Source organism: Melitaea cinxia, chromosome 26 (genome assembly GCF_905220565.1).
Source record: "Melitaea cinxia chromosome 26, ilMelCinx1.1, whole genome shotgun sequence".
In the NCBI taxonomy this organism is placed as follows: domain Eukaryota; kingdom Metazoa; phylum Arthropoda; class Insecta; order Lepidoptera; family Nymphalidae; genus Melitaea; species Melitaea cinxia.
In genome coordinates, this window is record NC_059419.1 from 6,104,145 (window position 1) to 6,130,708 (window position 26,564).

The 26,564-nt window shown below is 31.9% G+C and overlaps 1 protein-coding gene across 1 annotated transcript; it reads right to left on the bottom strand.

Moving 5' to 3' along the window:
* Positions 1-6,330: 6,330 nt before the first annotated feature.
* LOC123666435 (fibulin-1-like) lies at positions 6,331-26,035 on the bottom strand. Its single transcript, XM_045600526.1, has 24 exons — positions 25,802-26,035; positions 20,279-20,453; positions 19,864-19,942; positions 19,344-19,478; positions 18,918-19,095; positions 17,898-18,062; positions 17,605-17,817; positions 17,204-17,353; positions 16,893-16,998; positions 16,754-16,815; positions 16,521-16,649; positions 15,887-16,040; positions 15,116-15,618; positions 14,399-14,590; positions 12,778-12,882; positions 12,310-12,435; positions 11,834-12,013; positions 11,244-11,392; positions 10,555-10,769; positions 9,885-10,036; positions 8,354-8,483; positions 8,052-8,172; positions 7,205-7,323; positions 6,331-6,627 (listed from the first exon to the last, which is right to left on the bottom strand). The coding sequence occupies exons 1-24, from the start codon at positions 25,860-25,862 to the stop codon at positions 6,465-6,467; spliced, it is 3,762 nt and encodes a 1,253-aa protein (XP_045456482.1). The 5' UTR covers positions 25,863-26,035; the 3' UTR covers positions 6,331-6,464.
* Positions 26,036-26,564: the final 529 nt, after the last annotated feature.

The following is a 26,564-nucleotide window of genomic DNA, read 5'->3' on the forward strand; positions in this document are numbered from 1 at the left end:
TGAATTATATTTTTAGACATAGATAAAGATAGATTATATAATTTATAATATTTTTTTTCCAGTATTTATCATTGATAAATTGTCACAAAAAACTAGTGTTTTATGAAAGGTCTAATGCAATATAGTTTTATGTGGTTTTTTTTTGTTTTTCGTGATCGCAATATTGACATATATATACAATGTTATTATGTATAATCGAGGTATAAATATTCTTATAATCATTTTATAAATTCAACACTTACGCCGAGTTGCACGAAACAAAATTAAAATTTAAGTAGAGATTAAACTAATTTAATCACAAGAATTTCATACATTTCTTGCGATTAAATTAGTTTAATCACTACTTAAATTTTAATTTCTTTTCGTGCAACTCGGCGTAAGTCTTTTAGGTTAAAGACAATGATCACAGTGTTTTTATTTATTTTATTTTATAATACGCAACTAAGGTTTAAATTATTAGAAGAAAGCCGTATATATGTGAAAAAAATATAATAAATAAAAAACTTTCAATTTTTATAACGCCCTTTATTCGGCAACAAATCATATTTATTATAGCATATTTACATTTTGAAAGAATACGTTTTAGAAAGATCATCCCAAAAACTACTTTCATTCGTTTTGTTTTAAATTTACGTTATCAAAACTAAAGTACATTTCAATAGAAATACAGGAATTAAAAAATTTAATATCTTTATCTACACAATATAATTTTTACCTCGATTGTACACAAGAAATTAGAAATATAGTAAATGTTATTAGCAATAGACGAATTTATAGTATCATATCAATTTTTTACACTGAAAAATTTCTCGGTTCATTGTATATAACTGACTCCGTTGTTAAAGACTGTACGCCATTGTTAGATGTTACTGTAAGTGTTGGAGATTTTTCTTGCTAATTAAGTTGCTTCTTAACGTATGCGGTAATCGGAACCTACCGAAAATTTGCAGTTATTACCGATCTTTTCAAATAAATTGCATTTTTAGAATACACAGAAACTTGTATTCATGTAAAGCATAGTAGGAAATATCTTGTTTTAAATATGGAGCAGTCCGACTAAGGAAGTACATCAATCTTACACAAGATCACAACTAAATACTACACTCAACTAGTGTTCTGTTCCTGTTGTAAGATTGCTAAACACCTGGGGACGCGTTGTTTTTGTTTTTACCGCAATTATTATCTTGGTGTTGCGGACATCTTTATATCTAAATTACTTAAAGAACTGTGCTTTCACTCTTATCATTTCAAAAAGTTTTTATGTTCCATAAAATGCAATTTATCTAAAATCGTTCGGAAATATACTGAACATTTTGTAGAAAGTTCCTAATGGATTTATCGCATAATTTTCTTTAATTAATAATAGTTACGTATGTGGTTTCATGTTGCTTCCTTAAGTTGATTAATTATTAGCAATATTTCGATTTCTTTTACAAGAGCAAAGCTCTTTATGTATATTGTAAATTATTTAAATAAGCCTAAAATGCGTACTAAGGTTGGTTATGAATAGCCAAAGAGGAACAGATAGTTTTTTTTTAAAACTCAAATCATTAATTTTTACCAGTACATTCAGTACGTATTTTTAAGTTACGAATTATTTTTACAACTTCTTAACAAGTTTATACTTAATAATTTTTGTCTGCTAAGTAACTGATATCAAAACAAAGTCAAATAAACATCGATGTCTCAAGATGCAGCTAGTCTTATCAAGTATTAAAATGTGCAATTCGTTACGTTTATTCAAAATTAATTTGCAAATTTTTTCAAATTCAAAACATTTAATAAATAATGCGTTGTTGATCAATTTTTTATTTTAAAACAAATAAAATTAATCCTTATATTTATGAACTACTAGTGTTCTAACGTCTTATATTGAATTTAAATAATTTTAAGTTATTTCAAGTGTTAATTAAATATATATTTTTTTATAACTAGAAAGCTTAACTTCCATTTTAAAGTTTAAGTACAATTAGGTTGTGTCCATTTTTGTGCACTTGTTATTATTTTTTAAGATTCGTATTTTTAAAAATATTAAATTTTCCTTTAATCTATATATAGATAAAAGTTTTTCTTATAATTTTACTGACGTTTAGTATTTTATAATTTACCAATTAAACAAGTATTTTTCTGATATAAAAATGTTTTACATGTCTTATTTCAAATAATATTAATTTCTTAAAAAAAACAACTAATACAAAATGTTCATTAACAATAAAAAAAATGATCCACGAGCTTGATTAAAGGTAATATCATGAAGATAAATTAAATAAATAATGCTGAAATGAAAATAAAATCATCACCTTTATTAATTACCAGAAATTTAATACTTATTACGTCATTATATAAGGCAACTTATAAATTGTTATTATTTTTTAAATCCTTGTTAGTTGTTGGACCTTTGTGAAATATGTTGTACCACTGCAATTAAATGTATCGAATTTCGTTATTTATAACTAAGAATTTATTTTTTTGATTTAAGTAAAATTCTTAAAATTATGGCGTATATATTACCATCACCTATATTATCCTACTAACAGAAACAGACACAAGACAACCGTCGATCCCAGTTGTTATTATAGGTACAATATCCACCAGCCTAACTATTGCCATAATTTAACCTACAGTCCTTTACCCTGCTGTGGAACGTTTACAGGTTAAATCAGTTCCGTTCAATAGTTTGTTTTTTGTTGATTGTTGTATATTCCATTAATATTTACATAATGTATTTTTTTTTGTATAAATTTAAACACTAAACGATGATTGGTATAATTTTTTTTATCTTGTTAATTGGACTTATTTGGTTGCTATTTTTTACTTTATTTCTATTAGTGTAGTTATAAATTGACATTATTAATTTTTATATAAACTAAATGAGTTCTTTATGTAAATATTTATTATCATTCATATTACTTTAAAAAAGTATATTAATTTTTACGATGTACGATGTGTTTTTTTTTCGTAAATGATTATTTTTCAGCCATTTTTTATTTGTGTGGTGCGGCGGAGGGAAATAGATAAGGGACCAGATTGTTAGAGGGATGATGTTCGAATGCGTTGTCTAGATATAATTTAAAATTTATATTACGTTGTGATCTTGAAATAATCAGTAACTAATGTAATGCATAATTACCTATAGGTGTATGTATTGTATAATAAGTGACGCCGACATCACGGTGTAACAGAACGCTTGTGCTTAATAAAAATTAAAAGAAATTATATTGCCATTACAATATTTGTTTTATTTATACAGTCATAGGTGTTTAGAAAAGTATAATGAGATATCTTGAAAGACGTGACCTTACTATCATTATAGCCAAAATTATTTATGTATTTATTTAATAACATATGCGTCGTTCACAGAGCAATTTTACAGCAGCAACCGCAATTAATCGAGGCTACCGAAAAATGTGTAAATTTAACAATTTTGTTTGCAGAAGGAAATGTTTTTGTAATAAAGTTTAGTTGAAAAAATTACCACACGCTATTAAATTAGTTGAAAACATAATTATATAAAATACTAGCTGACCCGGCAGACGTTGTCTTGCCGCTGCACGCTATTAAAAATAGGGGTTGGTGGTAAAAGGGTGAAAATTTAGTGTTGTAGCTATGTATTTTTCAAAGCCAAATCATAATAAAAAAATTTTTTTGTCTAAAAATAAAAAATAAATATGGTCACCATTATCATTTAGGGATATGGAAAATAGATGTTGGCCGATCGATTATCATAACTACCCGATATAATTTATTTCATAAAAATCGGTCCAGCCGTTTCGGAGGAGTTTGGTAACAAACACCGCGACAGGAGAATTTTATATATAAGAGAAGATAATATAATTGTTCAGTCCAATGTGATATGTGATAGTATATTTTTTGAACCTACAGTTCGTGCTACAAGCTTTATAATTTAACATAATAAACTAAATAAAAACCTGAAACGATTTTTTATTCGTGATTTAGATATAAACTTACGCTTCAGCCTGTAATATCCTACTACTGGGTATAGGCCTCTTTCCCCATGTAGGAGAAGGATCAGAGCTTAATCCACCACGCTGCTCCAATGCGGGTTGGCAGATAGATAGATATAAGCTTACTTTAAGGATTATTTTTCGATTTTATATCATAAATTATTTATTTAATTTTATCTCTAAAAGCCTGTCAAATTCCTTTAGTACACAAATTATTCTTTCTATTCCCATAAAGGAGTAAAATACTTGTATTCTCTTAGATTTCAATTTTAACGAATCGCATTCAAGCAAGTTATATTAGGAGATATATTAGGAGCTCAATGACCTACAGATATACGAATAAACATTATTAAATACTAAAATTTCTTATCTAAGTTCATACATTTAACTAACCTTGAAAGTTAAAATTAAAACAGTCGGTTGGGGGTTTTAATAATATTTGAAGAATTGAAATCAAAACAAAGTTGTATTTAGTAAAAATCTATTTTAACACAATAATAAATATAAATTTACATAAAAATAGAAAAAACTCTTAAACAGCGGAAAATTAAGTATGTAAATCTTAAAATAGTTGCCAATGCCAAGAACTTCGGAGAAAGGGGGGTAGCCCGGCCTTTTTTTAGTATAATTATGTCCCAAATAAATTTGTAAAAATCTAAACTACCCAAACTTATCTCTGACATATATTTTAATCTAATATACAAATATTTTTTTTTAAATATTAGCTTATTTTCGGCTTCTCTAAAATCGTGGCGGGTAGCTTCGGCCACCACAATATTTAGCTGTCGGATCGATATTTCGTAACAAAAATGTCACATATGCAGGTATCTGATACAAATAATCGGCATTTAAATTTTTCCCCTGACACTACTGAAAGCCATATAACCAATTAATCAATCAATCAAATTAAATGCCTCATGAACTCAATGTTGAACTTTTTAGCATTACATCCAGTCTTCGTCAAAAGTTTCGCCACAAATTGTCATTTAGTGTTTTTGTTTTAACCCACTATTTAAATATACCTTATTCTTTTGTAATGTTTTTATATTCTTCAACTTTCCTCTTCCTTCATTTTTGAAGCTGTTGAGCTGAGAGTTATATAACTTTGATAAGAAAGTGATGTTACTTATTTGGGTCGTCTTTACTAAAACTACTGCCTTTTCTTTGAGGCGTCAAAGTTTTTATTAAAGTATTAGTATTAGATGTACTTATTTACATTATAACCTTCATGTGTGCCTGTAATGTTGCTAAGAATATTTGGTCGGAATATTGCATCTTTCTGCGGCAACTCTCTATGGAAATTCAAGTTCAAGTAAGTATTGCTCTTTTCGTGTTTTCTTTCAACTTTGGAAACACGAAAAGAAGAAGAGAGGCAATTCTCAGTTCTTGATTATTTCTTTAAACTTAAGCATTTTGACGTCTGCCGACAAAAACCTAACCAGACCAGGTAATAGCAATAAACATTATTTATGAACTTTTGAAAAGAAATAAGTCTTAGAATATATGGCCAGAGCTATCCGCTAAACTGGTGGTCGGAGCTATGCGATTTGACTTTGAGCAAAATTACAGCTTTAGTACTAAAACAAATCTTTATTTTTTAAAACGAGAATAAATGCATAAGGTATAATAACCTTTTTGTTGGCCAAGTAATATAGATAGGTATATACATACATTTTTTCAATACTACACTACCTATTTTTTAAGTTACATGGGATCGTGATCGTTATTCACATATATTTCAGTATGAACGCCTTTACAACTGGACAAAAAGAGCAACCAAGTTCTACTTATTGTACTTTCTGATATGATAAAGAACAAAGAAACGCGAAAACATTGATTGTACATACAAAAGATGCTTATATATTAGACAGGGCCGGGGCTACCCACCTTGCCGCTTTATATATTATACAAAATTTTATGATATTTAAAAAAATGGATTGTTATATTATTATGATTTAGAAATGTGCCAAAACGTTAAAAGTAATTTTTTTAAAGTATTTATTTTGACATATTTAATTTAAATCTAAAAATTAATAAAATGTATAAATTTTGACATATGTAATTTTATTGTCATATTTTATAGTAAGAATAAAAAAAACATAAAGCTAAGTTACGTAACGGTACTTTAGACAACCAAGAAAAATATTCAATATTTACATGTCTAAATAATTTTAGACGAAATTTCTATTTATCTACGACATTTAAGTAACATTTCATGATAAGAGAGGTGAATTGTTATCTCACTCTAAACAAAATGTTCCAAGTGAGTACATACTTGATCTTAAGAATATCCCATACTATTCATGACATTGACACTCCCTCATTTCTTTTTTAGACCATAACCTAAACGAAGAATTAAACAAAATGACATTTCCAATAAAAATATATTCATATTTCTGACAATTATCATGTACCAGGTACGTTATGAACTGTGTATGTACCTATATTTTATATTACATCTATTTTGATTGAATGATTACGTCCTACTGCGATAGTTTCTTAAAAGTCGTACTCAGAAACGATAACTATTAGTCTGGCCACAGCGCTGCCGGCGTACTGGCCGCGCTGGTATAGAGACATGGATAACTCCAGCTCCGCCACCTGCGGCCCGCCCAGCGAGCACAACAGGGACACCACGCACACGTTGGCTGTAGGCCGCATGCTGGAACAATATAAATAATAAATAAACGAAGTACAATCAACAGTACCCGTTTCTCCTATGTCAAGCCAAACGTTCAGACCACGGCAAACATCTGTATGGCCAATACAAATGTTCGCCATGAACGAGAATCTAATCCGCAACGTTGTCTTTGATTGTCTACATCCCATTTTATATTCTATAATTTCGATCTTAATCGGCAACCTATTGCTTACGATCCACGTCTTCTTTCCATTAGGTCTTCTGTAAAACTAATCTTTACTTTTTACGGTACATTGCTACCATATACTTATATAGCATAAAATATTGCAAACATTTAAATACCTACTACCAGTTTTACCCTTTTTAGACATTAAAAATTAGTTAAAACAGCAGCGATGCTTGCATCCAGTGAGAGAATTTTCCTGTCTTAAATCTTCTAGTTTTTATTCATTTCTTTAACCCATAATGCATTTGTAGCTAGCCTGATACCGCTGGTATATGAGAACGAAAAGAATCACTCGATATTTCAAAAAAAAAGGAGCTATACGATACTACACTTAATAAAATGGAATAAAAGTTTAAAATTACACAGACATACCCAAAACAGTTAATATTTGCTGGATTAACGCCAGCAGAAGCCTTCACCTTGAGCAGACGTAATTCAAAGTTCACCACTGAGTCGGGCCACGCTGGACCTTGCATGGAGAATAGGTCCACCTGTTTTAATTAAAATAAATAAATATTATATTACGTTCTATGTCTGTTACTTAGAATCAGTGATTGCAATCGCCTGTACCTAATACCCATTTACTGACAATCTCTTAGATTTTGTATTAGTTTGTTATATTTCTCTACTTTATATCATTCTTTTTTAACACGAAAAGATAGTGTTCTTAACGAATCAACCAGCCTTTGTTGTTTTGTTTTATATTTTTATTATCATCATTATCATCATCATTTCAGCCTATTGCAGTCCACTGCTGGACACAGGCCTCCACAAGTTCGCGCCAAATATGGCGCGCCCTCATGTGTTTTGCCCATAGTCACCACGCTGGGCAGGTTGGTGACCGCAGGGCTGGCTTTGTCGCACCGAAGACGCTGCTACTCGTCTTCAGCCTGTGTATTTCAAAGCCAGCAGTTAGATGGTTATCCCGCAATCAGTCGGTTTTATAAGTTCCAAGGTGGTAATAGAACTATGCTATCCCTTAGTCGCCTCTTACGACACCCACGGGAAGAGAGGGGGTTGCTATATTCTTTGATGCCGTAGCCACACAGCATATTTTTATAGAATCAAAAAACAATCTTTCAGTAGTCTTAATCAAGTTAAGTAATTTGCCGTATAACTTAAATAAAGTTGGTGATGAAACATTTTTTTTTCGTCTTCTTGCTTCATAAACTAAATAGATGTGTTACAAAAATCATCGGAAAAGACAAAGCATACTCACACTGCCCATGGGTAGGAACAAATTGGAAACAAATGTTATAAAATTGTAACTGTAGGTGCTAGGCTGATGAAGACAGTCCCAATCAGAAATCGGACATGACCGCTGAATTCGCGAGCATTTGCTAGAAAAAAGTTTAAATCAGATACTTTAATCTTTTCCCACTTAAATTATATTGGTATAAGTGATCTTAAAAGAATAAATAGATATGTTCTTGTCAAGCGCATGTCGACACTATACCTCATGTGTACTTTTCATCCAGCAAAACTACACTCAAGCAAATTGCAAACAAAAATAATACATACTGTCTTCCTTCTAGACGGTAGCCTAGAGGACAGTCGATGTGGTGGCAGTGGAACCCTCCGCGCGTGTTTTGACATACTTCGCCTTCTGCATGTCCGCAATTTGCTTCGCCTGTCTCACACTCATCGATATCTAAAGCAAGATTATTTTGTTCAACACATGCATTGCCAAATTATCAAAATTAACTACAGTATTAACTCGTTTCCTCCTCTAATCTCACTTCATACAGTATCTTTGATACAATTATTTTCTATCAACCGTAAATTTAGCCTAATAAGGTTGCCTTCTTCTCCAATAGAATTCTATTAGGTATTGTGGCCACAGCTAGAAGAACCTCGCGCAAAGTTTGGATCAGCCTGACTGGAAAAGTGCCTCAACCTTGCAGAAGATTACAGCTAAATAACGTGCAGTAATAAAATAGAGTAGATTAATATACAATACCTATATAATATAGTAGAATAAAATAAGTAAGGTAGTTAAACCTCCTGGGGAGGGTCGGGGATTTAATCGGTAACACGCTGGAAATGCTTCTGGTATTGTTGTCCATTAGCTACGGTATTCAACTATTGCTTACCATTGGGTGGACCTAGCGCTAATTTTGCCACTTTTGGAATAAAAAAATACAAAGAATGTCTGGCAATGAATAGCAGACTTATATGTAAAATATTTGGTTTTAGTATTTGGGGGAACTTTGCTTAATAACAAATTGCCAAATGGCTTAAAGTGTTGTGAAAGTAACAATGTATTTAAAATAATTGTGTTTGCTCGCAAACGAAAAAAAAACCGACTTCAATTACATCGACAAGTAATACAACGTAGATCGACGAAAAAATAGTCAAGCAACTACGCGCTATTAAAGATTACTCAAAAAGTAGTTATCAGATCTCGATGAAATTTATATGTGACCACATGATAAACATCAGCTTTCGATTTAATTAAAAACTATCAAAATCGGTACACCCAGTAAAAAGTTATTACGGATTTTCGAGAGTTTCCCTCGATTCCTCTGGGATCCCATCATCAGATCCTGGTTTTCTTATCATGGTACTAAACTAGGGATATCTCCTTTCCAACAAAAAAAGAATTATCAAAATCGGTACACCCAGTAGAAAGTTATGCGGTATAATACAACGTAGGTCGACGAAAAAAGCGTCAAGTAAAAACACATTATTAGATATAACTCAAAAAGTAGTTGTTAGATCTCAAATAAATTTAAATGGGACCAATTGTCACACACCACCTTTCGATTAAAACAAAATTTGTCGAAATCGGTCCACGCGGGCAAAAGTTCTGATGTAACATACATAAAAAAAAAAAAAAAAAAAAAAATAAAAAAATAAAATACAGTCGAATTGAGAACCTCCTCCTTTTTTGGAAGTCGGTTAAAAAATTAATTTGCACCTAGCTTCGAACACCGGCGACTAATGTACCTACATATTGCATGTTGGTTTTATTTTGTTTTAAATCTTATTTAAAATGAAATGTAAATTTCTTATGAGAATAGGTATCTTTTAACCTAAACATATACCGTACCTATACAGGAGCGCTTGTCGTCCCCCAGGCGGTACCCCGGCGGGCAGTCGCAGCGGTAGGAGCCGGCGGTGTTGGAGCAGCGGCCGCCGCACAGCCGGCCGCGGGAGCGCACGCGGCCCCACTCCTCGCACTCGTCTACGTCCGCACACGTCCTGTGCGTTATACGTTATACTTTAATACTCTCAATTTCAACAGGAAACAAATAAGAATTATACTGAAATATTACACACCGAAAGTTCAGGCGAGACACTTAAGAAAATATTGTCATAAGCAGACAGCTAGAAATAAATATGAACAATGAACGCCAAGTTGATAGTGCGATAGCGTTGTAAATAAGAACGCATTTACACGGGTTTTAAATATATGGTAATATTTCTTCATCATTCTGTGAGAGCATGTAACTAATCTAAACTACCTAATTAAATAGTATTTTTTATTGGATACATATTTTTACATGGAAAATAAGAGAGTCAAGATCAACAGTCACATCAACTCCTTTTTTAATGTATATCTTAAGCCAATTAAAGTAAGCCAACTAAGGATTTGTGGTTCTGGGAATGACGACGTGCATATTAACCGTGAATATCACTCAGCATCAGATAACCTTCTTGTTCACTGACAATTTTTTTTAAACCTTTAGTTTCAGGAATATTACAACAATGTATCAAACCTGTTATCGTTGGTTAGTCGGTACCCTCGGTTGCAATAGCATCGGTATCCTCCCCACGAATTTGCACAACTATGTTCACATAATGAAGGGGTCTCGATACACTCATCTACATCCACGCATACTTTGTCGTTTGTCGGCGCATTTCTAAATCCCTCGGTACACTCGCAACGGTACGATCCAACGGTGTTCACACAGCGAGCGTTGTATGGGCAAATCTGTAATACGTAACAGCGGTTGTATATACCTATTTGTTATGTCCAGATATATTTCAGCACTTCGAAGAGAAATAGGATATTCTACTAGATTATTGCATTTACTTTATAAGGGTTTCCAACTATATTTTGCCATATTTTCACTGCATGGAATAGTTCCAGCTGTTTACGTTATAATAGGTACAGTCTATCATTGATTTGATTTTAACTGGTTTCTGCTCGATTTTCTTAAACCTTCTATAAAAAAAAAACCAAGAAGACACCTAGAAACTTTAAATCTAACTTATTCTAAATCTCAAATATTTTCTCATATTCACCGCATCAAGGATTGTGCAGTAAGACGTTTGCATGCGTTTAACGATAATTTTACAGTTCTGTTGAATTAAAAAACGTCTTTAGTTTTGTACAGCTATAACCTAACATACATAAAATCAAAAATAAAACAACCAAAAATAATTTTAATTGACGTAATCTTACATTGCCATAGCTGCACTCGTCAATATCCTCGCAGTCCTTTCCAATGTTCCTGTGTCCGGGCGGGCACTGGCATGAGTACCCTCCGTAGAAGTTTTCACATCGCTGCTGAGGTCCACATTCGGATACATTGCGTTCACATTCGTCGATATCTACGATCAAATTATTTGAACTAGAATTGATACCTACTATTCATATTCTAAAGACAATTTTGGTTTGTTTACGAATTGTGTAATTTCGAACACGAAATGTTCAATCGAGGTATGGAATAGAGAATATAGGAATAAGGACGAATATAGTATCTTCGTGTTAACTAGCAACAATTACAAGATATACTTATTTTATTTTATTACAATTTAGTTTTAACAGGGTATAACAAAAAACAGGAAAACATCATCAGATTACTAATGTATTTGCCAGTATGTAATGTATGTAAAAACTAGTTGCTAGTTCCAACTTGTATCGGTCTAAATTTCAACTGTTTTTATTAATTATATTAGTCTACTAATTTGCCAAATTTGAATCTAAACACACCTAAGACTTCCTTCAGTTTAGGTTATTATCTAGAATTCTAAATACGTAACAAGTCTTACCGATGCAGGCTCTGTCCATTGTAAGCTTATATCCCCAGGGGCAAGTGGTGACCACCGCGCCAGTTTCGTGGAGTCGCGTGTATGTGGGCCTCATGTAGAGGGTTCCTCGTTGACCGTACTGTGCCCCAACCGTGATAATTGTCGAATCCGGTGTATAAGATGGTGGTGTCTCTCGATATGCTTCAAAAGAAGAATATTTTAACTATTAATTTATTTCAGTATTCTTTTATAGGTTTCAACTATATTTTGCTATTGTATTGCTAAAATCTATACTAAAGTAATCTGGGTAAATTATTTAATAAGGCTATAGTTTGGACTACTTTTTCAATTTGAGAAATTATTTTTGCAGTAGATATGATTTCCAACGAAAAAAAAAACAAGTTTGAAAATCTGTTACAGTTGACAGAGTCAAAGCGTCAATATGCATGCAATTAAAGCTCTAGTTATTTCAAATTTTTATATGAAAAACAAAGTACTGTAAGTTGGTGTAGCCGAGTTGGCCCTGCAGCGCACGCCACACATGCAGCTGTAACCGCCATCTGTGTTGATGCAGTCTTCCTCGGGCGCGCAACTTGCTCGCCCTGTTGTACACTCGTTGACATCTGTGACAGTAAAAAAATATATTTATCTTTTTGAAATTTACAATGACTAACTTTATTAATAAAGCACTAACTTGAACCTTTTAACAATTGAACTCCAAATACGTTTTGATCTTGTCAAAATAATTATAAAAATGTACGAAATTGCTTAATAAACTAACAAGTTAATGTGGAACTTTCGAGGATTTCATGAAATTTCATGTAAATTATTTTTTAATTACATAATAAGTTTTAATAATAATTTTTACAATTTTAAGATGGATGCTTATTTAAAATTGGGCTCAATGTAATGGAGACTAATGTTTCCTTCCTTTTACAAAGCTACGTATATATAATATGGCTTACCAATACATTTTCTTTGACTGCTACTATAGATGTATCCTAATTCACAGTTCTGTGACGGGTTGTAGCGTCCAGGAGACAACGGTAACCACGATGGAACTCTTGGCGCTGTATTGGACCAAAAAATTAATATTTTTCAAATTCGACACGAATAATAATTGAGTTTGCTCGCAAACGAATAAAAAAAAGACTTCAATTACATCGACAAGTAATACAACGTAAGTAGACATAAGCATTATTAAATATAGCTCAAAAAGTACTTGTTAGATCTCAATCAAATTTAAATGGGGCCACACGACACGAATGGGAACATCAAAACCGGTCCACCCAGCCAAAAACTCTAAGGTAACGTAACATAAAAAAAAATACAATCGAATTAAGAATATTCTCAATTTTTGGTAGTCGGTTAAAAATAATATTAAATGTACAATGTTCGCAATTAAAAAAAAAACAGTATTTTCATTTAGGTCTTAATCTAAAAATCACTGAAGCAAGCAAGTTGAAAAAACAGGTGTTAGTTGAAATTCTATGAGAGAAGCTGATTTGTGGATTAATTCAATGTACCTTAATCCTCCCATCTGTCTCCCCACCGAACCTCAGAGAGCACGTTAAGCTATCGGTTCCGGTTGTTATCAGATAGGCACTTTATAGCACTTAAATAAATAATATGTTGCTCCCGTGTATATATTATTTTAAATTACAGAACCAAATAACATACCTTAAAGAACAAATTTTATAGCACTTAAATAAATAATATGTTGCTCCCGTGGATTTATTATTTTAAATTATAGAACCAAATAACATACTTTAAAGAACAATGTCAAAAACCCGCCTGCCCAGCGTGGTGACGATGGGCAAAATACATGAGTTCACGCCATTTTTGGTGTAAACTTGTGGAAGCCTATGTCCAACAGTGGACTGTGATAGGCTGTAATGATAATGATGAAAGAACAAATTTTATAGCACTTAAATTAATAACATGTTGCTCCAACGCCATCTATAAAAAATCGAGAAAACGTAACGTCGAAAGACTAATAAATTGTTTTCTAATAGCGATAGATGGCGCTAGTTTATTTACCATTTTGATATTATATTTTAATATTTTTTTTATTTACTGAATTTTTGGTTCAATTACAATAAAATATAGCCTATGTCACTCCTAAATAGTGTAGCTTTCTGTTAGTGAAAGAATTTTCATTATCGGATCAGTATTTGCGAAGATTACCCCCTACATACAAACAAAGTTATAAACTTTACCTCTTTATAATATTAGTATAGATACGGCTGGACCGATTTTGACGGGCCTCACTGGCAGATAGCTGATGTAATAAGGAGTAACTTAGGCTACTTTTATTTTAGAAATTTATTTTATTTATAACTCTGCGAACTGAACAATAACTTTTTTTGTTAAATTCCACGCGGCCGCAAAAGTTATTGTTCAATTTGCAGAGTAATAAAATCAATAAATTTCTAAAATCCGCCGTAAGACAGACAAAAATTGTAAAAAATGTTATTTTGGTATAAGTCCCATGCTTAGTAAAAAGCTTTTTTAATATTACAAACAGACACTATACTTTTTAATATTTAAATAAAATAAATAAGCCAATTTATAAGCTTATTCTACCAGCTGGTTCCACACGTGGTTTTGCCTTCTCCGTACTCGTAGTAGGCTTAGGAGTGGTTGTCGGTAACACACACTTTCCAGAACTGTCGACGATATAGCCAAATTTACATTCACATTTGTAGCTACCAGGACTGTTGATGCAAACCTCTGACTCTCGACAGAGATATCTGTTGTTTTTGCACTCATTTATATCTGAAAATTAATTAATGGTACATTTTTTAAATTATATTTAATAACGTCCACGGGCACGGTCCACAGTTTCCCGAGCCATTTTTACTACATAAATTATTTGTTGTTATACAAAGTGCATTTTCTGAAGTTATACTCCTTTTAGCGCGTTAAGGGAAAAATGAGGAGAGTAAATATATACGATGCGCGCGCACACCATCATAATAAAAACCGGCACCCTGAAATTAGCTAGTCAACGAAGAAGAAGTTAGCAACGTGAAGTTAGCTAGCCAATGAAGTATAATTTCTTACGTGCGTACATAAGTACACACACACTTTTTTTAAGTGTTTAACTTAAGATCAGCAGTTCTAAAACCGTCTGGAATTGCTAGGATGATCCAACACTGACAGCTTTTTGTTCTTTTAACAACAATGGCTCACTTACAATAGACGAGATCTATATTATAAAAATAATTTAATTTGAAATTTGCTACTCCAAAAATACATTCTTTTTAATGATTGGTATTATTTTTTAAAAACGAATCTTACCAACACATTCACCACGCTCATTCCTTTCATAACCATTCAAACAATGGAGTTGAGTAGGATCAAATTCATCAGTTTTATCCTTTCCAGTCACCACAGCCCACGTTTCTTTTGGTATATCGCTCGTATTCAGACTGTAGCTACCATCAGGTTGCCGATCTCTTTCTATCGTAACTGGATTTCTCGGACTGGTTACTGTTACTTCTGTTGAAGTTACGGGTACTTCTGGCCTTCTTGGGTAATCTGGCCTTCGATATGGCGGAACTGCGGTTGTAGATGTGGTTCTTGGACGATGTGGTCTTGGATAAGGATATCTTCTTGGCAGGTGTGGTTTTGTTACTGTGGGTTGTGGAGTCGTTGTAGGTAATGGAGTTGTTGTAGGTGGTGGAATTGTAGTGCTTGTTGAGCTTGTAGTAGTCGGCTTCGGTGTTGTTGTAGTAGTCGTGCTAGTAGTTGTCGGTCGTGGTGTTGTAGTGCTAGTAGTTGTCGGTCGTGGTGTTGTAGTGCTAGTTGTAGTTGGACGTGGAGTTGTGGTAGAAGTCGTCGTAGATGAAGTTGTTTCTGATGCGTCTTCCCTGTGTAAGTAAATATTAATATTAGACCATTTGAATTTTCTTAATCATAATAAATATTGCTCCAACTTATGACGATAATGAAAACAGTCTAAATACTCGTAATATGTTTTTTAATTTATAAATATTAGAAAAAGTGAAACTAAAGTATTTCTTCTCCAGAAAGATAACTAAATTTATTTTGGGTTCACATTTAACTTACTCGGGGGAGTCATAATACTCATATTCATATGCTGGTAGAGCAGTACTCGTGCTGGTAGTTAACGCTCGTCGTGTACATGTGAAAGAACCTAAAACGTTCAGACAATTCTGTTCAGATGCACAATTGTCCAATTTCAATGCACATTCGTCAATATCTGAAAAAAAACGGTTCTTTATAAGTACTTTATTAAAATGATATAAATCATTGTCATAACAATCAAAAGCCATGTCCGTTAAATTCGCCCTTTCGCATGTAGTCTTATTTCTAATCCTATCTTTGGGGGAGACCCCAAGCATAGCCTATTCCATTGCACACTAGTCCCTTCGTCAGTATTCACGTCTTAGCTCCGTGTGTCAAAACAGGCAGGACGTATGGCTCGAATACTTTTGTCTTCAAATATTGCGGAATCTTCAAAGTGAAACTCGACGAAGCCAACTAAACGCCGCCCCGCTTAACTGAATACTCGTATTGGTTTACTTCTCAAAGGCGTTTCGGCCTAGTTGAATGGTTTGGCTTAGGTAGACATAATCTTGAACAACTTCGAGACGGATACCATCAACCAATACCGGTCTCGGTGTGACTTGGCTATGGCTATTTAAACTTATTTAAGCAATATAGAGTACTAGCTACTGACCTACACAAGATCCTGATCCTGAGTCTAGTTCAAAACCATTTTTACACCGGCATTCGTGACCTCCAAATGTATTGATACAATTCTGAAACTGGTCACACAAATGTGTCCCTTCGCGACATTCGTCTATATCTGCAAGAAGAATTAAAGGCTTTAAACTATCTTTAATTAATATATATATATATATATATATGATTAACATTATATTTGATTAACATTAGAAATTAGTATTTTACCTTCACAAATTGTGCCTCCAGGTCGAATGCGAGTTCCTTCTTGACAAGTTTTCTTCGCTAATCTAAATTATAAAAGGCGGTTGAAGTATAATATCAGTTTTTAACTAAAACAAATTATGGTTAAAGTATATTAACTTACTTTGGTAACGTACTGATTTTAGACTTGCAGTTATAAGCCCCAGGCAGATTGATACACACTTCGTTCCTTTTACAAACCTCTAAACTTTCTTCACATTCGTCAATATCTGTAAATAACAACTTAATATAATTTGATTAAGATATAACTTCTGTAACTTATTAATAGTTTGCTTATTCTCTTATCGTCACAGAACTTACATTTTTTTTTACACAGAATATTATATTTAGGTATTTAATTTATATCAGGAAACTTACATATTCTCTTTGAATATCAGATTACATTTTTCTTAAAGTCAAAATTAAAAACAGTACCCTCACAAATACCCGTGGCGCCGTTTACTTTGAAGCCAGGCGCGCATCTTTTAGAAACATGGTCTTGGCAGAAATAGCTACCGTGGGAATTAATACAGTGTTGGGATAGCCGCTGGCAGTCGTCCAACGTTTCTTCACACTCGTCGATGTCTGTTATCAAACATTTAAATCATGTGAGGTTAATAGGCATTATTATTGTACTCTTTAGTGTATGGACAAATAAATTATAAGCTAAGATCAAAGGGCGAAATTATAGCCAATTCGCTAAATCAATCAAAGAGTTGTAGATATTTTCTTAGAAAAAATACATGTAAAATTTGATTATTTTCCAACCTTAAGATAAAAACGCAAAAGTTAAGCTACTAACTTATTTAAAATTAAATTAAAACAGCTTTTTTTACCTATACATTCATCATCTGGCCCTGCTCTAAAACCAATCGGGCATATGTCGACCTTGGCAGGTGGTGTAGGGGTTACACCTAATTCTGGAGTTGGTTTTGTAGTTTCCTCAGTAAAAGGTTTCCCAGGTTTACCAGCGCACGTATAGCCTCCTATCGTATTTTCGCAAAGATATTTTGGACAAGGAGGCTTTGGGAGACGACATTCATTTATATCTAAAAGAATAAAAAGGTTTTTAAGTAAAAAAATTCACAACTATACATATATATTTTTTTTCATATTATTTTCTACATACCATCACAAACTTGGTTGATTATATTTCGTTTAAATCCAGCGGGACAACTCAAACTCACATCTCTTTTCCTTAGAGGAACGCATTTAAAGGATCCCTCTGTGTTGTGGCAAACCGTATCTACCGTTGTACAAAGATCATCATCGGCTTCTGCGCATTCGTTAATGTCTAGAAATAATATCACAAGATTTTAGATATTTAATTAATCATTAAAAACAACTTAAAAATAACTAAGTTGGTATTACTCGCATATTACACATGACACCAACATAAGTAAAACATGAACCATACATTAACCGTTTTTTGTATCCTGCATCTGTGGCAGTTGATTAGAATCGTAAAAAAAAATGATAGAAAAACGAACGCATGTGAATTATAATGAGTGAATTAAGCAAATATGTGAGTATTTCAATGATCAGAAGACCTATTTTGAGCGTGATATAAAAAATGGGACAGTCAGAAAGTGGTATAAAACGTCACCTAGACGCGGCAGGGGTTTTGTTTCACAATATATAGAATAATGAAATAAGTAAAAGATTTTTAAGTACGTATCTTAAGCATTTTTTTTTTCGCAGATCACCATATGCAGATGAAAATTGCAATCGTGGATGCATTCTCAAAATAGTCAGATCATCTATGTGTAGTATACATGTCTAAATATGTCGAACGTAACGCGATTTTTTTCGCATTTTCTAAAATCGGGTGTGGCTTTCTGCCGATGTGGAAAAATCAATCGTTTGAATAGAAGATCCTTAATATGGTTGATGGTGTGAGGTTATTTTGACGATGCAGTCTAATTTTTTTTCTTATTATTTTAGATATTGCTTATTGTGAAAATATCCTTTGTTCTTCTTTTTCTGCATCGTAGAAGGTAATTGTTCATACACAGATATAGGCATATATTAATTAAAAATGATTCCAATGTGTTGATTTGCCACAACCAAACCCGTTGTTAGTACCTTACCTTATGATTTCACGAATAAATTATTGGACAGACACAACCAATTGTAAATTTTGAGATACCTTTACAGGATTTTTTATCAGGTTGGAGTCTAAAGCCTTTCCGACACTCACATCGAATTTCGCCATCATCATCGGAACAAATATGATCACAAGAATTAGCCTTACATTTCTCTTTCTGTTTTTCGGTTGTAGTTGTTTCTTTCTTTTCTGTTGTAGTCTCTAACTCTTCTGCAGCCTCCTACAAGTTTGGATAAAAGAAACTTTATAAAAAATATAATAATAACAACTGCATATTATTAAGCCTTATAATATTATTTTTTATCTATAATGTAAACGCAATATTTTATACATTCATGAAAACGAAATCATAGATACAAGAATTCATTGTTGTAGTTCCATATCAAAATTATAAAGTACTTTTACAAAAGTTTTAATATATTGTAGATAGTGATACAATGGACATAATTTATAGATTTATGTTCATACCATACAACATTGGTAATACGCATTCTTCCTCAAAGCAGTCGTAGGGGAAAAGAAGTCGTCGTTGGGTTCTCCACAACCTGATTTGCCTTGTGATTCCCCAGCCAGTCGCCCAAACGTACATTCGTCACAACATGTCTGAAAAAGTTATAGCATCAGAAATTATATTACATACGACATTATTTATATATTCACGATGTCACGTGTTTAAGCATATCCAACATAAGTTCCCATAAGAGTAACAAATAGAAACTGAACTTTTTCCTAGATCATCTCAGATTTCTTTTAGCAATGTAATTGTTACAGTGTAAAGCTGTATCTAACAAGCTATCACAGTAGGTCCAATCCACAATACATCGCAGGCAAATCAATTAACTAGCTAGAAAAAAAATGTATTAATTTCTGACGAATTGCAATATCTTTAAACTTTTTTAATTTAAAGTCCAAATAATTTTGAAATACATATGACATCATACATACATATTACACAAATCAATTTCTTATAAATATTCGAGTACGTTACCTTGCCAATATCACTTTTTGGTGCCATACATTGCTTTAAAACTGCTGATTTAATTCCAGCAGCACATTCATCTTTCTCTCTGCAAAATATTTAATGATTTTATTTTATCATTACATTATAGAATCTAAAAATTGTCTATGTTCTTATTTTAATTTAAGAGATCTGGGGGAGGGCATCTGTCTAGGGTGACAGTTTCATGGGCGCAGAAAACATGTTACAGTAGGTACACACCTAGATTTCAAAAAATGGAACTAAAAAAAACTGTTATAAAGCCAAAAAATTATAATTGTCATTTGTCATTTCTAATGGCGTATTACATGGGTTGAAAATTCTTATTTTAATATTCTAATTTTTGATTTAATTGCTCGTACTTGATGAGTCCTAAAATGATTTGAAAACATAGATAAACACTAACCTTAGCTGCTGCTCGCAACAACTCTTCACAGAAGAAAGGCAGCTATTCTTCTCCTCGGGATCCGCTTCTTCGGGAATTCCCGCATCAGTACAATCCTTGGACGAAGTTAGGGCAAATGTTTCCCCATGTTTGCAACACGTCTCTGACAAGTCGGCTTTTTCATCTGATGTGAGACCTAAGTAGAAGAATAAATTTAATTGTTAGAATTTCAGCCTTTAAATAATTAAAAGAAAAAAAACTTCGTTTTTGTTTGTTTAAGTGGTCTTTGGGTTTTTCTATTCAACGTGTTAATTAAAATAAATAAATATTTAAATGTAAACAACTGCTTAAACAGTCTGTTGAGTTGTTAGAATACGTATCTTATTCTTTTTTATTTTATATCGTATAACATCATAGTAACACATTAAAATATAGAATCGACATATATAAAATATCATTTACTACTTTTTGGTAATTTTAATGGACAAATCAGAAAAGTTTTTTTTTTTTAAGTGATATACATCCACGGGCTTATGAACCCATGTCCTTTTTTATTCTAAAAACATGCAATTTTTATTTTTATTTTTTTCTATTTCAAGGTAGGCGTTACAATCAGGCAAGATTTAAAGATACCTAAATATAACAAAAATAATTTTGATTAATATAAACTTTAAAAAAACTGTTTTTTAAGATAACTTTTGTCTAGTTTCGCTTGATCAAAACTGTCACAGTTAAAAAAAAGCACATTTTACATTTGGCAGAGGTTTTATCTTTGTCAGTATAGAATGAAAAACAAGCTACGTTTACACTACGTTTAGCCAGTCGGCGAGCGTTTACCGTACTCTGAAGATGCTTGCAAAACCAGGGTTACCTATTGCAAGCGCGTTGCCGACTTTTACTCTATCCGGGAGAGACTCCATACATATATTAGATACCTCACACAAGCTTATGAAAATTTTGACGATTTTTGTGCATTTTGACTTTCAAATATTAAATATTTGTCACATATATTATTATACATTTTTTATCCATGAACAGAAGACATAACAAGACATAACAAGCGTAGGTGTTAAGATTATGAAGAGCCGAGGTACGTATGAAGTGTAATCTAGATACCGTAGGTGACAGTGATTGTCTTATAGACTATAATGAGCTCCGACTTTATAACAGAAGACGATACACAGTTGAAGCTACTTATATATCTTCTAGATACATACAACACACAAAATAAATAAATATATTTAATGAATAATGACAAGAAACCAATAGTTTCCAGTGCTTTTACACAAGTGGATGCTATAAAACATAAAAATAAACATAAACGAAACGAAGAAATAATTTACTTGTATACAACGTTAAATAATTATACCAAAAGAAATGACTAGCCTTCAAAGTTTATTAAAACCCCTTCAAATTATAGACATCGAAAACATACCAAAAGAAATGTTGGTTTGAAACTGATACAATATCCTTAGAAGTCCTTAAGTTGTTTTCCATTTATTTTAGACAAATAAATAAAAATAAATTGTCCATTTTTAATTATATTAATTAGTTTATTTTTACGTAGACGTTATTTTTGTGTATTAAATTTAAACAATGATAAATTTTATTATATAAAATGAATTCCAACTAGATGAAAAATCAGTCAAAATACGGGACGAAGCCGTAAAAACAGTTATGACCTAATATCAACAAATATTTATCAAGATCAATTATTAATTATTTTAACATAATATAATAAATACGACCTTAGAATTATTCTAAGAATACGACTAACTTTACAAAAGCGACACCTACTTCTTATCAAATTGTAGACAACAACAGATAATCTCGGCGACCTCTCTATTAGGTACATATTTACGAATGCATGTCGGTGATCGAGCTAAATAGTGTTTCCTATTAAGACTCATGTCTATTTATACTTAAAGGACGTCCTGGCAATGTATAAGTATTTTAAATGGCACACACATCGCCTTGCCTTCTTGGTCTCTGTTTGATGTCACGGTGTGTCAAGCGATCAGGTCAATAGAGATAAGGAATGGATTCTCGAAACTAAAAAAACAAGTCTATTTTCCTGTAATATGTACAGGAAATTCCGTAACTATTTAAAACTGTGTTTAATGTGTATTATGTTTTAATTTACAGTCAACGGCACCCATTACCACTATTAGGATTCCTGTGTCAGGAATCCGGAAACATTGACACACAATACACAAGCAGAAACACCTAGACCAAGGAAACACTTGTATGGCCTTTACAAATATTTTTCATGAACAGGGATCTAAATCGCGACCGCCATCACCAGCGCTGTTACCGCTGCTCCAACGCGTCGTGCGTAGCGTACAATCCCGACTAGAAAAAAGGTCAGGCTCAACCAGATCATGTATCTGGACCTGATCCGGATAGAATAAGGTATGCCAGATCCGGCAAGCTCTATCAGGACCAGGTCTGGTCCAGACTGGAATAGCCTGATGTAAAATATAATCAAGTATGGTAAGGCATACTGGATCAAGACCCGGTCCGGTCCAGATAAGGACAGCCTGATGTAAAATATAATCAAGTATGGTAAGGCATACTGGATCAGGATCCGGTCCGGTCCAGATCACGATAGCCTAAAAGAAATTACGTGAACTGAGCCTGAGCCTGAATCGCGCTATCAATGTTTTTAAACGCACTTAGTATATATACAGTTATCAGGACAGTCTAGCAGGGAGTCCATTTCTACACGGTGGAGCAGTCATAAGTAGTAGGAAGTAGTTAACTAATAGTTAATTATTAGAAGTTAACAGATAGAATAATAGTTAATAATATTATAAAAATAGATAAATAAATAATTGATATTTAAAGTAAAAACATAAATAATACATTGGAAAAGATAAATGGAAATAATTATCATAATAATTATGTTAAGTAACATATTTATAATATCAAGTCGCTTTATTTTTATTAAACAATTTTTTCAAGAATATACATTCGTGTTTTTTAAAAGGACCGGACCGAACCGGCTGATCAGGATGAGAAAAGATTTCCTGATCTAGACCCGATCAGGAAATCTCATCTCATCTTGATTAGGTCCAGATCAGATCCAGAAAAATCTTCTGCGTTACATACCTTATCCGGTCCAGATCAGGCATGCCCGGTCCGATCCTTCTAAGGAACACGAAAAAGTTTCTACTCGGGATAAGGCACGAATAAAATAAGTAAAGAAAAATGGCATCTAATATATATATAATATATAAAACATCATATTTAATACTACCAGTAAGTCTGTATACATTTCAGTATTACTTTCCAAAGATTTTTAAAAATCAAATATTTTTCATTTTTTTTTTTTTTTATAGAATTTCGACTAAGCTTCTTCAATGAAATTTATGTGTTTCAATATTTAAGCCCGAAGAAATAGATATAATATGTATGTAAATATGTACTTTTGTAAAACATTACCTTCCTTTTAAAGAGTATTTGAGTAAAAATTACAATTTATATATTACACAATACCCATGACCTCAATTGAACTTTATCATACATAAAAATCATATTTTACGACATATTAGTCGGCTATTTACTACATAAGCTCAAATGCCCTTTACGATTACATTTAATATCATTTGAAAGCGTAAAACAAGCTTACCTCGACTTCGACATATTGTTTTGATAGTATCAATTCTTTTTTAGTTAATTAGCGAAATTTGATAGCGAACATCTAAACACGATGTGCCTAATCTATAATCTCACCGAAATTTAATACCAGTGGTTGATATGGATTCACATTTCCAACACTTTCATTTGTATAAATAACTAATACTTTATTCATAAACATGAATTTATAAATATTTATTATCTTATATTATCTTAAATAAATAAAAGTAAATGTATACACATCTATACAAATAAAGAAAATTGGAGTGTCTGTTTGTAATACTAAAATAACCGCTTTTTACTAAATGCATACATGGTACATATAGCAAAATAACATTTTTTCATTTAACATTCCCGCAAATCTCTGAAACGGCTGGACCGTTTTTGACAGGACTTTCACTGACAGATAGCTGATGTAATAAGGAGTAACTTATGCTACTTTTATTTTATAAACTTATTAATTTTATACGTGTGCAAATTGAACAACAACTTTGTTGTCAAATTCCACGCGGACAAAGTCGCGGACATAGCTAACATATACTTTTTACCCGACTTTATTAGACATTTATTTCTTTCCTACATAATTAGTGGTTGACAGTAAAATGTGAATATGTTACAAATTTTAGTACGAGTATGTAGTATGTATATGTATGTATATGTAGCTCTTGATTATGAATAAGGTTACTATAAGCGTTATAGATAATTTTTTAATATATTCGGATATTCAAGTTTAAAAACGTTAACTCCGTACAAGAAAGCAATAATAAGCAACATCACATTTATTGCAAACAATTGTTTAGCCATGTTTTGTTGATATCTACGTCATATGTGAATACTTAAACAATCTGTAAATTTCCTATTGCTGGGTCGAAACTTATTTTTCAAAAAAAAAAACTTAACGTTATATTATTTCTACGAAATATTCTTCACAAATAATTTTATAAAATAATTTTTAACTTCTCGACACAAAATTCTTTAAAGCTTTTCATATTCATAGTGTGCGTATCGTTCTAGAAATATTATTGCTATTTTGTTTTTTTTTAAGAAGGTTGTCAGTTTTCCTTAAAATAATAAAAGCATTATTTTTATAAATAAAATAGTTGTACCCTGTTCGCGTAGCTACGCTTTTTTTGGCCGTACCAACTCTGAAACCTTTGTGGGCCATGAACAACACTTTGCCGAAGATCATGACATGATCAAATGCATAGTTTATATATATATATATATATATATATATATATATATACTACACGGACATAGCTAGTATATATACTAGCTATGTCCGCGACTTCGTCCGCGTGGAATTTAACAAAAAATATATATATATTACGATATTGATACACTTTTTATAATTATTAACAAGTATTTTGCTTATGAAAAAATATCACAGATAAATATTTAAAATTATAGGTTCATATAGTTTGGGGCAAATTTTTTGATATATGTCTTTTTCCTAAAAGTATATTCTTCGGTGCGCTATCGATATTACTTAAAATAGATCTAACAGGAAAAGTTTTAAAATTATATGAATTTGTATTTAGCAAAACTTAAGATTAGGACCTATATATTCTAAAGTAGAACAATAGTTCATACAGAAATAGGCATATAATGGCTCAAACTTACACAATAGCTCTTGCAAATGCCTCTACAATTCTGAAAGAGTAATCAAAATTAAAAGTAGTTTCTTTTTAAATAAAGTAAAACAAACATAATCGTTTGTCAGAAATCAATAACTAATAAGTTCGGCTTATAAAAATCGTTAAATAATAATGTTATTTATAAATAACTACATATATGAGTATATTCATTTCACTAATATAATTCTCTTTCGTTCAAGACCTGGCGGCCTTCAATAAAACAAACATTTTATATTTAATCAGCCGGCACAATTGTATTAAAACTCACCCTGTACTAAATCCTCCGACGTTATACATAAAATTAAGTTAATCACTATTAAAATTTTCATTTTTATTACTTTGATTTTTGTTTTCCAATTCACATCACTCAAAATTGACACTATATAATATTTATTGTATTAGAAATGTGGTCACTTGGCACGGAACACATTATTTTTGACTAATTCGTGATACGAGTTGTCTCGACAGAGCCTAAGTCACTTATGATAATAACAGGTCAAGTCATACTGATAACATTTCTGCGCATGTCATCTAAGTGCAGACCGGGATCACTATAGTTTGTTATTTGGTAGTTCTTTCAACGTTTATTAAATTTCATTTAAAGTAATCGGAGTCGGATATAGTAGGAGTGTTTAATAATAAACCTTTATTAAAATTTAAATTTTATAAACACATTGGTTGCTTAAAACGTGTTATTAGGTATTTATAATAAAAAAATATTTATTTCATTTAACAATTGTTAACAAACAAACTGTTTAATTGCACAATATTACTCTATTTTCTATTTTGACAACAACAAAAAGCTGATGGGGAGTTGATACTGAAACTTAAATACAGGTTTATTTATTAAGTTTGATCAACAGACATCTAGTGAAACTTAACGTACAGAAGAAATAGGATATCCCTTTAGCTAAAAGTTCGATGTAACAAAAAAAAAAAATATATAGCTACCACAGAAATATTAACATTATTAATTACTTTACTTTTCTATTTTCCTGTTTTGCTGTTTTTTTTTTATTAATAAATTATTA

Coding starts and splice junctions, on each gene's coding strand:
- LOC123666435 (XM_045600526.1), bottom strand. CDS start 25,862: ATGAAAATTTTAATAGTGATTAACTTAATTTTATGTATAACGTCGGAG. Junction 20,454..25,801: donor GTCGGAGGATTTAGTACAGG/GTGAGTTTTAAT, acceptor TCTTCTACTTAG/GTCTCACATCAGATGAAAAA. Junction 18,063..18,917: donor TGATAAAAAATCCTGTAAAG/GTATCTCAAAAT, acceptor TATTATTTCTAG/ACATTAACGAATGCGCAGAA.